This window comes from Antechinus flavipes, chromosome 1 (assembly GCF_016432865.1).
Source record: "Antechinus flavipes isolate AdamAnt ecotype Samford, QLD, Australia chromosome 1, AdamAnt_v2, whole genome shotgun sequence".
In the NCBI taxonomy this organism is placed as follows: Eukaryota; Metazoa; Chordata; class Mammalia; order Dasyuromorphia; family Dasyuridae; genus Antechinus; species Antechinus flavipes.
In genome coordinates, this window is record NC_067398.1 from 724858081 (window position 1) to 724873691 (window position 15611).

Consider the following 15611-nt stretch of genomic DNA (forward strand, 5'->3'; position numbering starts at 1 on the left):
GTTATGTAAGAAATGACCAGGAGGATGAATACAGAGAGGACTGGCGAGACTTACATGAACCGATGCTAAGTGAAATGAGCAGAACCAGGAGATCATTATACACTTCGACAACGATATTGTATGAGGATGTATTCTGATGGAAGTGGATTTCTTTGACAAAGAGACATGAGTTTCAATTGATAAATGATGGACAGAAGCAGCTACACCCAAAGAAAGAACACTGGGAAACGAGTGTGAACTATCTTCATTTTTGTTTTTCTTCCTGGCTTATTTTTACCCTCAGAATCCAATTCTCCCTGAGCAACAAGAGAACTGTTCAGTTCTGCAAACATATATTGTATCTAGGATATACTGCAACAAATCTAACATATATCGGACTGCTTGCCATCTAGGGGAGGGGGTAGAGGGAGGGAGGGGAAAAATCGGAACAGAAACGAGTGCAAGGGATAATGTTGTAAAAAAAAATTACCCTGGCATGGATTCTGTCAATATAAAGTTATTATTAAATAAAATAAAATAAAATATTTTTTAAAAAAAAGGAAAAAAAGAAGAAACCTAAGAACTCTTCATAAAAAGTAAAGTAACAAAGTATTGGTATATAATGAGAGTTCCCTTCTCTTCAGTCTATTTGTTATGCCTTCATGGTTTGCCATCTTTGGACATGAGGACTATCTGCATGAAAACCTTTCCAGCAAGAAAAAATGGCTGTCTTTTTGATTTGTTCCAAAGGACCTTGCCATCTTGGTACTGTAACATAAAGAGATCCAATGTTCTTTTGTCCTCTCTGATAAATCAATAATCATGACAGCTCGTACAATGAGTCTGGAGAAACCCTTCAATTTCTGAGATTCAGAGGAACAATTGCATCCCATTCGTTCTGATTGGTAAGCCAATCAGGGGTATCTCCAGAGCCCAGGAACTGGCATTTCTGGGTTCCTGGGAGGTAATCAGAGCTACTAAAGCTATCTTCAGCGACATTAATTCCTCATCCTGTATTTCACCTTCAACAACTTTCCTTTGTCATTCTCAGTTCTCCCCACATTCCCCCAACGTTTATGGAAAATGAGTTGAAGTTTGAAGCTGCTATTAATATTATTATTATTATTTTGATTGTTACCTTGTTCTCTTCTTCTATGTTAGTGTTCACAGAGAATCCATTTGAGGAAAAATTTCTATCTTATTATTCTTTTACAATTTCTTTTTGTGGGAGAAACACAATTACTTCTTTTAATTTGATTTTATACAGGAGATGAGGATATCTCCTCATCTGATATAAATTCCAGGGAATGTTACTGAAAAAAATCCAGGAGGTCACAGGATGACTGGGATGTCAATTAACTAATCCAATCTCCACACTTAATTTTTTTTATGGTGGTTTCTCTTTTTTGACATATGGTATTTCTTTTTAAAAGGTGAAAAAATTCCAGCACAACTTATCAGTCCCTTATGACTGTCTGAGAACATGGGCATTAAGGGACACCTCCAAGAAGGGATGAACTAGGATTGTCTTCCCATATCTCTTTATTCATGTCCCACTTGACCTCCATCATTTGGCTATATTTGCTTTTGATTCTTTATTTCTGTTCTTTTCATTTACATTTTTGCCATTATTGTGCATATTGTTTTTGTGGCTCTGATGACTTTACTCTGCATCAGATCATATAGGACTTTCCATAATGTTTTATTCATCACACACCTCATTTCTTCCAGCACACTAGTGTTCTGTTCCATTAATATACTACGATTGGTTTGGCCATTTTTTGTTGCTCTTTATCAACTTTATTTCAAATACTTAACAAAAATTTAACACTTACTAGTGGGTAACCTCAATACTCCCCTCTCAAAACTAGATAAATATAATCACAAAATAAACAAGAAGGAAGATAAGAAAGTGATTAGAATTTTAGGAAATTTAGATGTGATAGACTTCTGGAGAAACTGAATGGAGAGAGAAAGAAATATACCTTTTTTCTCAGCAGTACCTGCAACCCACACAAAAACTGACCACATATTAGGGCATAAAACCTCACACTCTAATGCAGAAAGGCAGAAATATTAAATGAATCATTTCCAGATCATGGTGTCATAAATATTACATGAAATAAAGGAAAGATAGATTAAAAAACTAATTGGAAACTAATCAGTATAATTCTAAAGTATGAGTAGGTCAAACAACAAATCAGAGAAACTGTCATTTTATCCAAAAAAAGACAGCAATTAAAAAATATGCCAAAATTTATGGGATACAGCCAAAGCAGTCCTTATTTCTTTAAATCCTTACATGAATAAAATAAGGAAAGAGGAGATCAGTGTATTAGGCAGTTAATTTTAGAAATCTAGAAAAATAACAAATTTTAAAACTTAAATTAAATGCTAACTTTAAAATTCTGAATACCAAAGAAGAGATTAATAAAGAGATTAATAAAGTTAAAAGTAAGAAAATTATTGGACTAAGAAATAAAAGTAAGATTTGATTTTATGATAAAAAGACAACAGAATAGATAAAACTTTGGTTTATTTGATTAGATAAAGAAAAAAGAAAACCAAATTACCAGGATCAAAAATGGAAAATGAATTACTGCCAATAAATAGGAAATGAAAGCAACAATTAGTAACTATTTTGTTCAACTGTGCCAGTATATCTGACAACATAATTGAAATGACTGGAATGGAAATTACAAAAATATCAATTGTCCAAATTAACAGAAAAGGAAGCAAAATACTTAAATAAACCCAGTTTAGGAAAAGAAATTGAACAAGTCAACAGTGAACTCCCTAAGCAAAATTTTCCAGGGCTAGATATGTTACAAGTGAATTCCACCAAACATTTGAAGAATTAATTCCAAATACTCTATTTGAAAACTATGTGAACGAGTCTACCAAATTCCTTTTTTGACACAACTCTGATGCTGATTCCTAAACCGGAGTTCTTCGGGCGTCCCAAGGACCCCAAGGGATGAAGGAGAAGCATGTTCTAAGTCTGGAGAGAGAGAGAGGTCAGGAGACAGCAGCCACCAGAACTGTGGGCTCTGGTAACTGTCCTCGGAGGAGGGTGCTGGCAGAGGGACAGCCTGGCAGTGCCAGTGGGCCCAGCTCCCCCTCCAGGATCAGTGTGGAAGAAGAAAGGGACAGGGCAGCCAGAGCTGCCTGGGGAGGCCAGGGAGGCTTCGGCTTTGTGGGGGAGTTTGGGCTCAGTGGAAGAACAGCTGGGGAGGAGGCAAAGTAGAGAGAGCAACAAGCCTGGAGAGATGACAGAGGGATTGCCCGACAGCCGCCAGGCTCGGAGCCCTTACACAGACTGTGCCCTATGGCCGGTGTGCTCCGCCTGCCCCCTCGGCTTCAGTCCCTCCCCAAGGCTCCCTGTCTGAGGAGCCTGTTCCCCCTCCCCACACAGACTCCCTCCATGTGATCCTATCAGGGATCTGCACATTTCATTCTGTCTCCTTTGCCCTTAGGTTGTAAGCTCTTGGAAATCTGGGATGGTCATTTCCCTTTCTTTGTCTCCTCAGAGCTTTGTATCTGATGGGGAGCAGGTACGTAAGGAATGCTGGGTGCCCGCTGCCGGCCCGGTGCCATGAGACCCTGCGGGGTCCCCGGAATGGGCTGTCGTGGCCACCCGGGCCCTCCATGCGGCCCCTCCCCGAGGACCGCCAGTGGGTGCCCCTGCTTCTCCCTGACCCTCGGCCTTTTGGGGGAGTTTCTCCAGGGTCTGTTCATCACTGTTGCACAGATGGGCGGTGGTTGTGCTTCGTTCTCCAGGAGGACCAACGTGACGTCCAACCGTGGCTGACCAGACAATGCCAGAGGTCACAGCTCAGAGACAAACGTCCCTCTGAACATCTGGGGGCATTCTCTGACTTTGCACATCTGGCATTTCTTCTGAGCCAGTTCGGGTCTGCTTTGCCCACGGAGCGTGGCGCCTTCTCTGAGGAGGGCACGCCAGGCGGGGAGGTCTCGGGCCAGGCTCTCCCATGTCATACAATCGATTCTAAAGTTCTTCAGAGAGACCTTGGGAGTGTCCTTGCATTGCTTTTTCTGACCACTTGGTGAGTGACATCACTTCCATAAAAGCCAGTTTTGAGGAACTCATGCCCTTGGGCCGATTATTCCCAGGACTTGGAGCCACTGTTTGTGTTATTTGGAGCCACACAGAACCATCACCTTGTGGTATTCCAGGGGAAGTTCCCTGTCAGGGGGACTGGTGGACTTAGCGATCGTAACAACATGAAAATAGAGCTTGATGTGTTTTACCGTCTCATTTTATCCTCAAAAGAGCAACAGGAGGTAGGGGCTGTTATACCTGTTTAACAGGCAAGAAAGGCTGATTTGTCAAGATTGAAACCGTTCATAATTGTCTGAGGGCAGATTGGAACTCAGCTCTTCATGCTCCCAGCGCCAGCCTTCTCTCTGGAACACCAGTAGAGGGCACTTTTCCCTGAGGGGACTTTTGAGTTGAGCTGGAGGCCTAAACCTTTGGCACTGACAATGGCTTGTGTGGGGCGAGAGCCTCGAATGCCAGGGCGGTATCACCCAGAGCGGGGGGTTGTAGCCGCTGCCTGGCTGGCAGAGCTGGACAAGAGCTGCCCTCATTATCAGCATGGGGGGCAGAGTTTCAGGGTCCAGGCTGCCCTCAGCAGATCCTGGTCACGGCCCCTTGGGGAGGGGGCGCTGGCTAACAGCAGGGAGCAGCTCTCGGGCAGGGACGGTCAGCAGCCGGCCCCCTCCTCGGGGTTCCCGCCTCCTTTCTAGTGGCTTTGCTTCCCCTCCATGGTGTCCGTGGTTGTGGTTTCATGGGCCGTGGCAAGTGTCCGGGGGTCACCTTAGCGACAGAGGGATTGCCCGACAGCCGCCAGGCTCGGAGCCCTTACACAGACTGTGCCCTATGGCCGGTGTGCTCTGCCTGTCCCCTCGGCTTCAGTCCCTCCCCAAGGCTCCCTGTCCGAGGAGCCTTTCCCCCCTCCCCACACAGACTCCCTCCACGTGGTCCTATCAGGGATCTGCACATTTCATTCTGTCTCTTCTGCCCTTAGGTTGTAAGCTCTTGGAAATCTGGACCCACAAGCCTGCTCTCGGGGAGAGCTGCGAGGGCTGAAAGGATGACAAATCCCAGGACTGGATTATCCAAACCCAGGCCCGAGACTTACAGCACGACCTGCTCTAGAACCAGCCCCGGAACTACATGTAACTGACCCTCAGGATGTTCGAGAGCAGCTGGTCTGGAGAACGAGAAGGAAACTTCCCTGTGTGATGCTGGCCAGTCTCCAGGAGGACCACGGTCAGCTGCCTGGGGACCCCCAGAACCTGCCACTGTGGGGGTGGATGATCCCGGAGTCATGGAAAGTCATCCCCCCTGCCCGAGCCTTATGGAAGGACTCGGACTTTGCTAGGTCTTCCGGTAGGATGCCTTCTTGTGCTGAGATGTTTCATAGGGACAGTCTGGCTCCCGGTCGGAGTCGGAGTCATGGAGAGGATGCCCTGTCTGGGACCCTTCCCAACAGGAACTCGCCTGGCCACCCGGGCTCCCCTAGCTGCTGTTTCTAGAGCCGGGGCTCCCCCAGATGTTGATTCTAGAGCCGGGGCTCCCCCAGCCACTGATTCTAGAGTTGGGGCTGTAATGCCAGAGAAACTGAGGCAGGAGAGAGATTAGAGAGTTTTTAATTTTATTAATGGGAGAGTAAGATTGACTGGACAGGACTCTCGTCTCAAATTATCCAGTCAGACAGAGATAAAGATATACTGGGACCAAGGAATTCATGTTGGTCCCAGGTCTGGAGGAGACTGTCATCTCAAAGAATCCAGCGTCCAGCATCCACCGCCAGCCGCCATTCTCCAGCAATGAATGGAGAATCTCTAACCTTTATATGCCTTTTGGAGACAAAGAAGAGGGAAAGAGTAGGAAAGAGCGGGAAGCCCAGCTGGAAAAGGCTGTGAATCAAAGAAGAACCCAGAGACAGGATGTCTGAATACCCAGAGATAAAGATGTCAGTGAAACACCTTGGAATGTTTTAGAGGGATGTTGTAAATGCTCAAGGACAGAAGATAATCAGGAGGTCTACTCTCTTCTTTATCTTGCTTGGGTTAACAATTCATAACCTTAGACTAATTGGTCCTCAGCCTTCATGGACCAGAGGGAGATTTACAGCTTAGGGGAGTAATTAGGGAGGCTGAGACAAGGGAAACTTGTACAAGGAAACTGAGTCAGGACAGTTAAAGAGAACTGTGGCATAACAGGGCTCCCTGCTCTGCTGACAATTTCTAGAATTCTCCCGACCTCTCTGGGCTCCCTTTATAAGGTTTTGCCTCTTCTTGGAGCTTCTTTATTAAGTCTCTTTGTAGAATTATGTGGCTGTGTCGCTTGGTAGGAGCCAATGGGAACCTCAAAGAGCCTTCACTCTACAAGGGCCTGGCCTTGGCAGCCTCAGGGAGCCAGGGCCCCTCAGCCCCCTCCACCGCCACAGCCCGAAGGCTCAGCTAAAGCCTGCCCTGGAGTCAGTGCCCTGGGAAGTAGCTTGGGAAGGAGCAAAGTGCTGGGTCAGGAGAGACAAATGATCCACTTCTGAGACTTATCTCAGTGTGCTCTTGGGCAAGTCCTGGTCACCGGCCTCTGAGCCCGAGACAGAGAAACAGGAAGCACAAACTCAGGCCCTTTAGCAGCTGGGGCTGTGTCAGAAGTCGGGGCCAGCAGGGGGCGGGGGCTGGGCTGGCAGGGGGGTTTTTGTTCCACTTCCTCACTGAATGTATCACTGTGTAAACCATCACTATCACCTGCCCCACAGTAGTAATCGGCCTCGTCCTCAGGCTGGATGTTGCTGATGGACAAGTAGCGATTGGCCCCAGAGCTGGAGCCCGAGAAGCGGTCGGGGACCCCCTCGCCCTTGCCTGCACTTCCACTGCTGGTGACATACATGAGGTACCGAGGGGCCTTTCCCGGGCTCTGCTGGTGCCAACCAACAGTGTACCCTCTGTGCTGACTGCTGAGGGTGCAGGAGAGTTTGACCGTGGCTCCCAGGGACGCAGACATGGAGGGAGACTGAGTCACCACAGGCTGGGAGAAGGAACCTGGAAGCACAGACAGACATTAATGTCCCAGCACAGAAGGGAGGGGGAAGGTGCTGGGAGACCCTCACAGGGGACCCCGGGACAGGGGGGAGGGAGCAGGACAAGCAGGGTCAGCCCTGACCTGAGCAGCAGGTGAGCAGGAGGAGGTAGACGAGAGGCCAGGCCATGGTGCAGGGGACCCCGAGAGCTCTGCTCCCCAGAGAGAACCAGCTGGGTCCGGGCTCTGCCAGGCCCCTCTTATCCTCTCCCTGGGAGCCTGGGATGGGGCTGGGAGGGGGCGGGGGCTGGATGCAAATTTGGTTTTTTAAACCACACCCTGAGTCCTAAATGTGGGGTCCCAGGTCCCATGGGGAAGGCGTGTCTCCCAGGGGGAGGGGATGGAGCAGTGAAAGCCCTTGCCCAGCCCAGCTGAGATGTCGCTCGTGAGGGATCCCGGGGTCAGAGCAGCCACAGACACAGGCAGCTGGGCTCATCCCCCCTGAGACCCCCAGGCTCCTCCTGCCCCCTTTGCCTGCCCAGAGACAGTCCCACAGTGTCCCCTAGTGGCTGCAGGCCCCAGGTCACCCACAGCCCTGTCCCGCCCTTTTCAGCAAAGCTCAGGGGCCTCAGAGCAAGAAGATTCGTGGTAATGGTCACCAGTTCCTCAAGGGAGAGTCTGGGCAGAGGACAATGGGATGATAATATTTTGTGTGTGTTATGTGTGTGTATGTGTATGTGTGTGTATGTGTGTGTGTCTGTGTGTTTGTGTGTGTGTGTGTATACTCCATCACTCTTCAATCACAAAGGCTCCATTCAGCACCATCATTTTTTTTTGCTGAGTAATTGGGGTTAAGTGACTTGCCCAGGGTCCCACAGCCAGGAAGTGTTAGGTATCAGAAGCTAGATTAGAACTCAGGTCCTCCTGCCTTCAGGGCCGGTGCTCTATCCACTGCCCCCACTGGCTGCCCCTGCCCCGTCACTTTTCAGGAATGAAGGAGATGGAGCAGTCCTGCTGTCCCCAAGCGTGTTTGGCCATAGCCAGGCCGGGGCCCTTGTCCCTCTCTGGGCAGGTGTTCTCCCGTCCCTGTGACCTGTGGCCCCACATCTGTCCTGGAGCCTCTGCCCAGCTCTAGGGATCGGCCCCTGTTCTCTTCCGGCGGCTCCAGCTCCTTCAGCATCTTTCCTCAGGTTCTCCCAGATTTCCCCAAAGACAGGATGTCCTCGGCCCCACCAGAGAGTTCGTGTCCCCAGTTCCCTCAGTCCTGGCAGGTGACGGGGCCGCAAGGAGACTGGGGACACAAGTGCAAGTGGGGAGACTCCCCGGGACAGACCCCCCTAAAGAAGCCTTTATCCTCCCCCTCGGCCAGAGGAGCACAGACAAGGAATGATGGACACACGTGGGCAGTGCTTAGTGTGGGGGCTCCACGCTGAAGGCGGGGACCCCAATGAGCAGCGCAGACAGCCCCAACCTCAAGGGCTCCCCTTCTCCTGGAAATTTTGGCTGCAGATCACCTGGAACGCTCAGGCTGGCTTGAGGGAACAGCAGCTTATTGCCTCTGTCTGTCTCTGTCTCTGTCTTTCTGACCCTCCCTCTTTCCCATCACCCACTTAGAGTGACAAAATCCTGTCACTTCCAGGTCAGAACTCTCCCCCAGAACTTGTTCTTTGGGACCAGTCCCCCCTTTTCCCAATTTTCCAAAGCTGTGACTGCAGCACCTGCAGGAGCCGCTCACGCTGTGTTACTTTTCGACCTTAGACTGGGAACAGTTTGGGTTCAAAGCTCTGGCCCATTGTCCCTTAGGAGACTCAGGGAAAAACAAGCACGTCCCCCCCCAGGTTGTCCTCTCTGGGGCCGAGCGGCCCCTTTGTCCTGTGCACAGATGCTAGCTTGGGGAACAGGGGGCAGCAAGCAAGGGTCTCCTTCTGGCTGTGGGGCTCCTGAGGTTTGCTTACAAGGCTGGAGTGACCTGCAGCCACTAGGTGGCCCTGTGAGATTAGCTCTGGATGGACAATGTGACAGAAATGGATGAAATGGAAATTACCAAAATACCCGTTGTCCACGTTAACAGAAGAGGAAATAAAAGACTTAAGTAGCCCCATCTTAGGACAAGAAATGGAACAAGTCATCAGTGAGCTCCCCGAGAAAAATGTTCCGGGGCTTGATGTATTACAAGGGAATTCCGCCAAACATTAAAGAACAATTAATTCCAAATAAACTATTTGAAAAATATGTGAGTCTACCCAATTCATTTTAGGACACAACTAAGATGCTGCTCCCTAAGCCGGGACAAGCCAAAATAGAGAAAAGAAAATGACAGACCATTTTCCCAAAGAATACTGATGTAAAAACTTTAAATAAACTATTAATAGAGAGATTATGAGAATTTATCACCAGGATAATATGCTAGGAGCAGGTGAGATCTATAATACCAGGAAAATAGGGATTTTGTCAATATTAGGAAAACTGTCACTGTAATCAACTAAATTATAAAACTTAGAAAAATCATATGATTATCTCAATTGATGCAGCAAAATCTAGTGACCAAATAGAACACTCATTTTTGTTAAAAACATTAGAGAGCCTAGGAATAAATGGGGGTTTCCTTTAAAATGTTAAGGACTATCTCTCTACAACCATCAGCAAGCATTAATGATGCTTAGTCATACGAAAATGGTGTAAATATTAAATAGAGAAATGCAAAGTAGAACAGCTCCAAGGAACCCTTCACACCCATCAGATTGGCGAATATTACAGAAAATAAAAATGACAAGTATGGGAGAGGGTATGGGAAATCTGGAACACTAATGTACTTTTGGAAGAAATGTGAAATGGTTCCACAATTTTAGAAAGCCATTTGGAACTCTGTCCAAAGGGTATGCATACCCAATGACCCAAGAATACCAGTGGCTAGGTCTATATCTCAAAGAGATTTTCAAAGAGGAAAACTATATGTGTACAAAAAAAAATTTATAGCAATTCTTTTTGTGGTGGCAAAGAATTGGAAATTGAGATGTAACCAATTCAAGAATAATTGGACAAACTGTGGCATATGATTGCAGTGGAATACTACTGTTCAATAAGAAATGGTGAGCATGTGGATTTCAGAAAAAACATGGAAACCATATTATACAAACTGATCAAAAGTGAATTGAGCAGACTAATTTTGTACAAAGTAACAGCAGTGTTACAGTGGTCAACACTGAATGACTTAGCTATTCACCGCAGTGTGGTGATCCAAGAAAATCCCAAAGGTCGCATGATGAAACATTCTATCTCCAGAGAAAGAACTCATGGAGTCTTAATGCAGGTCAAAGAAGAGTCTTTTTAAGCTTTTTTCCTTTTATGAGAAATTTGGTCTGTGTTTCCTTTCACTACATGGTTAATATAGAAATATGTTTTATGTGATTTCATATATTTGGCCTGGAAGAATTTCCTTTCCATTTCAGGGAATAGGGAAGAAAAAGAGAAATGGAAGGAATTTGCAACTCAAACATTTATTTAATGAATGTGAAAATTTGTTTTTACATGGAATTGGGAAAACATTAAAAATTATTGGAAAAAAAGAAGAAACCTAAGAACTCTTCATAAAAAGCAAAGTTAAATAGTATTGGTATATAATGAGAGTTCCCTTGTCTTCAGTCTATTTGTTATGCCTTCATGGTTTGCCATCTTTGGACATGAGGACTATCTGCATGGAAACCTTTCTAGCAAGAAAAAATGGCTGTGTTTTGTTTTGTTCCAAAGGACCTTGCCATCTTGGCACTGTAACATAAAGAGATCCAATGCTCTTTTGTCCTCTCTGATAAATCAATGATTATGACAGCTCATACAATGAGTCTGGTGAACCCCTTCAATTTCTGAGATTCAGAGGAACAATTGCATCCCATTATTTCTGGTTGGTAACCCAATCAGGGGTATCTCCAGAGCCCAGGAATTGGCATTTCTGGCTTCCTGGGAGGTAATCACAGCTACAAAAGCTGTCTTCAGCCACACTTACTCCTCATCCTGTATTTTACCTTCAACAACTTTCCTTTGTCATTCTCAGTTCTCCCCACATTCCCCCACCTTTTATGGAAAATGAGTTGAAGTTTGAAGCTGCTATTAATATTATTATTATTTTGATTGTTACCTTGTTCTCTTCTTCTACGTTAGTGTTCACAGAGAATCCATTTGAGGAAAAATTTCTATCTTATTATTCTTTTACAATTTCTTTCTGTGGGAGAAACACAATTACTTCTTTTAATTTGATTTTATACAGGAGATGAGGATATCTCCTCATCTGATATAAATTCCAGGGAATGTTACTGAAAAAAAATCCAGGAGGCCACAGGATGACTGGGATGTCAAGTAACTAATCCAATCTCCACACTTAATTTTTTTATGGTGGTTTCTCTTTTTTGACATATGGTATTTCTTTTTTAAAAGGTGAAAAAATTCCAGCACAACTTATCAGTACCTTATGACTGTCTGAGAACATGTGCATTAAGGGACACCTCCAAGAAGGGATGGACTACGATTGTCTTCCCATATCTCTTTATTCATGTCCCACTTGACCTCCATCATTTGGCTATATTTGCTTTTGATTCTTTATTTCTGTTCTTTTCATTTACATTTTTGCCATTATTGTGCATATTGTTTTTGTGGCTCTGATGACTTTACTCTGCATCAGATCATATAGGGATTTCCATAATGTTTTATTCATCACACACCTCATTTCTTCCAGTGCACCAGTGTTCTGTTCCATTGATATACTACGATTGGGTTGGCCATTTTTTGTTGCTCTTTATCAACTTTATTTCAAATACTTAACAAAAATTTAACACTTACAAGTGGGGAACCTCAATATTCCCCTCTCAAAACTAGATAAATATAATCACAAAATAAACAAGAAGGAAGTTAAGAAAGTGATTAGAATTTTAGGAAAGTTAGATATGATAGACTTCTGGAGAAATTGAATGGAGAGAGAAAGAAATATACCTTTTTCTCAGCAGTACCTGCAACCCACACAAAAACTGACCACATATTAGGGCATAAAACCTCACACTCCAATGCAGAAAGGCAGAAATATTAAATGCATCATTTCCAGATCATGGTGTCATAAGTATTACATGAAATAAAGGAAAGATAGATTAAAAAACTAATTGGAAACTAATCAGTATAATTCTAAAGTATGAGTAGGTCAAACAACAAATCAGAGAAACTGTCATTTTATCCAAAAAACAGCAATTAAAAAATATGCCAAAATTTATGGGATACAGCCAAAGCAGTCCTTATTTCTTTAAATCCTTACATGAATAAAATAAGGAAAGAGGAGATCAGTGTATTAGGCAGTTAATTTTAGAAATCTAGAAAAATAACAAATTTTAAAACTTAAATTAAATGCTAACTTTAAAATTCTGAATACCAAAGAAGAGATTAATAAAGTTAAAAGTAAGAAAATTATTGGACTAAGAAATAAAAGTAAGATTTGATTTTATGATAAAAAGACAACAGAATAGATAAAACTTTGGTTTATTTGATTAGATAAAGAAAAAAGAAAACCAAATTACCAGGATCAAAAATGGAAAATGAATTACTGCCAATAAATAGGAAATGAAAGCAACAATTAGTAACTATTTTGTTCAACTGTGCCAGTATATCTGACAACATAATTGAAATGACTGGAATGGAAATTACAAAAATATCAATTGTCCAAATTAACAGAAAAGGAAGCAAAATACTTAAATAAACCCAGTTTAGGAAAAGAAATTGAACAAGTCAACAGTGAACTCCCTAAGTAAAATTTTCCAGGGCTAGATATGTTACAAGTGAATTCCAGCAAACTTTTGAAGAATTAATTCCAAATACTCTCAAACTATTTGAAAACTATGTGAACGACTCTACCAAATTCCTTTTTTGACACAACTCTGATGCTGATTCCTAAACCGGAGTTCTTCGGGCATCCCAAGGACCCCAAGGGATGAAGGAGAAGCATGTTCTAAGTCTGGAGAGAGAGAGAGAGGTCAGGAGACAGCAGCCACCAGAACTGTGGGCTCTGGTAACTGTCCTCGGAGGAGGGTGCTGGCAGAGGGACAGCCTGGCAGTGCCAGTGGGCCCAGCTCCCCCTCCAGGATCAGTGTGGAAGAAGAAAGGGACAGGGCAGTCAGAGCTGCCAGGGGAGGCCAGGGAGGCTTCAGCCTTGTGGGGGAGTCTGGGCTCAGTGGAAGAACAGCTGGGGAGGAGGCAAAGTAGAGAGAGCAACAAGCCTGGAGAGCTGACAGAGGGATTGCCCGACAGCCGCCAGGCTCGGAGCCCTTACACAGGCTGTGTCCTATGGCCGGCGTGCTCCGCCTGCCCCCTCGGCTTCAGTCCCTCCCCAAGGCTCCCTGTCCGAGGAGCCTTTCCCCCCTCCCCGCACAGACTCCCTCCACGTGGTCCTATCAGGGATCTGCACATTTCATTCTGTCTCTTCTGCCCTTAGGTTGTAAGCTCTTGGAAATCTGGGACGGTCATTTCCCTTTCTGTGTCTCCTCAGAGCTTTGTATCTAATGGGGAGCAGGTACGTAAGGAATGCTGGGTGCCCGCTGCCGGCCCGGTGCCATGAGACCCTGCGGGGTTCCCGGAATGGGCTGTCGTGGCCACCCGGGCCCTCCATGCGGCCCCTCCCCGAGGACCGCCAGTGGGTGTCCCTGCTTCTCCCTGACCCTCGGGCTTTTGGGGGAGTTTCTCCGGGGTCTGTTCATCACTGTTGCACAGATGGGCGGTGCTTGTGCTTCGTTCTCCAGGAGGACCAACGTGACGTCCAACCGTGGCTGACCAGACAATGCCAAGGGTCACAGCTCAGACACAAACATCCCTCTGAACATCTGGGGGCATTCTCTGACTTTGCACATCTGGCCTTTCTTCTGAGCCAGTTCGGGTCTGCTTTGCCCACGGAGCGTGGCGCCTTCTCTGAGGAGGGCACGCCAGGCGGAGAGGTCCCAGGCCAGGCTCTCCCATGTCATACAATCGATTCTAATGTTCTTCAGAGAGACCTTGGGAGTGTCCTTGCATTGCTGTTTCTGACCACTTGGTGAGTGACATCACTTCCATAAAAGCCAGTTTTGAGGAACTCATGCCCTTGGGCCGATTATTCCCAGGACTCGGAGCCACTGTTTGTGTTATTTGGAGCCACACGGAACCATCACCTTGTGGTATCCCCGGGGAAGTTCCCTGTCAGGGGGACTGGTGGACTTAGCGATCGTAACAACATGAAAATAGAGCTTGATGTGTTTTACCGTCTCATTTTATCCTCAAAAGAGCAACAGGAGGTAGAGGCTGTTATACCTGTTTAACAGACAAGAAAGGCGGATTTGTCAAGATTGAAACCATCATAATTGTCTGAGGGCAGATTGGAACTCAGCTCTTCATGCTCCCAGCGCCAGCCTTCTCTCTGGAACACCAGTAGAGGGCACTTTTCCCTGAGGGGACTTTTGAGTTGAGCTGGAGGCCTAAACCTTTGGCACTGACAATGGCTTGTGTGGGGCGAGAGCCTCGAATGCCAGGGCGGTATCACCCAGAGCAGGGGGGTTGTAGCCTCTGCCTGGCTGGCAGAGCTGGACAAGAGCTGCCCTCATTATCAGCATGGGAGGCAGAGTTTCAGGGTCCAGGCTGCCCTCAGCAGATCCTGGTCACGGCCCCTTGGGGAGGGGGCGCTGGCTAACAGCAGGAGCAGCTCTCGGGCAGGGAGGGTCAGCAGCCGGCCCCGTCCTCGGGGTTCCCGCCTCCTTTCTAGTGGCTTTGCTTCCCCTCCATGGTGTCCGAGGTCAGTGGCTCGTGGGCCCTGGCAAGTGTCCGGGGGTCACCTTAGACCACAAACCTGCTCTTGGGGAGAGCTGCGAGGGCTGAAAGGATGAGAAACCCCAGGACTGGATTATCCAAACCCAGGCCCGAGACTTACAGCACGACCTGCACTAGAACCAGCCCTGGAACTACATGTAACTGACCCTCGGGATGTTCCAGAGCAGCTGGTCTGGAGAACGGGAAGGAAACCTCCCTGTGCGATGCTGGCCAGAGTCTCCAGGAGGACCACGGTCAGCTGCCAGGGGACCCCCAGAACCGGCCACTGTGGGGGCAGATTGTCCCGGAGTCATGGAGGGTCATCCTCCCTGCCAGAGCCTTATGGAAGGACTCAGACTTTGCCAGGTCTTCCGGTAGGATGCCTTCTTGTGCTGAGACGTTTCACAGGGACAGTCTGGCTCCTGGTCGGAGTCGGAGTCATGGAGAGGACACCCTGTCTGGGACCCTTCCCAACAGGAACTCGCCTGGCCACCCCGGGCTCCCCCAGCCGCTAATTCTAGAGCCGGGGCTCCCCCAGATGTTGATTCTAGAGCCAGGGTTCCCCCGATCTGCTGACGATTTCTAGAACTCTCCAGACCTCTCTGGGCTCCCTTTATAAGGTTTTGCCTCTTCTTGGAGCTTCTTTATTAAATCTCTTTGTAGAATTATGTGGGCGTGTCACTTGGTAGGAGCCAATGGGAACCTCAAAGAGCCTTCACTCTACAAGGGCCTGGCCTTGGCAGCCTCAGGGAGCCAGGGCCCCTCAGCCCCCTCC

General features: G+C 46.8%; 2 gene segments (V, D, J or C); both read right to left on the bottom strand.

Annotated features, from left to right (window-relative positions):
- LOC127545825 (immunoglobulin lambda variable 4-69-like) overlaps positions 1 to 7297 on the bottom strand; it is a 42083-nt gene extending 34786 nt beyond the window's left edge. Inside the window, 2 exon segments of the V gene segment in view lie at positions 5995 to 7059; positions 7181 to 7297. Of these exon segments, the coding sequence occupies positions 6569 to 7059; positions 7181 to 7226 (537 nt within the window).
- Positions 1 to 15611, bottom strand: part of LOC127545826 (immunoglobulin lambda variable 4-69-like) — a 48023-nt gene that overhangs the window by 3000 nt on the left and 29412 nt on the right.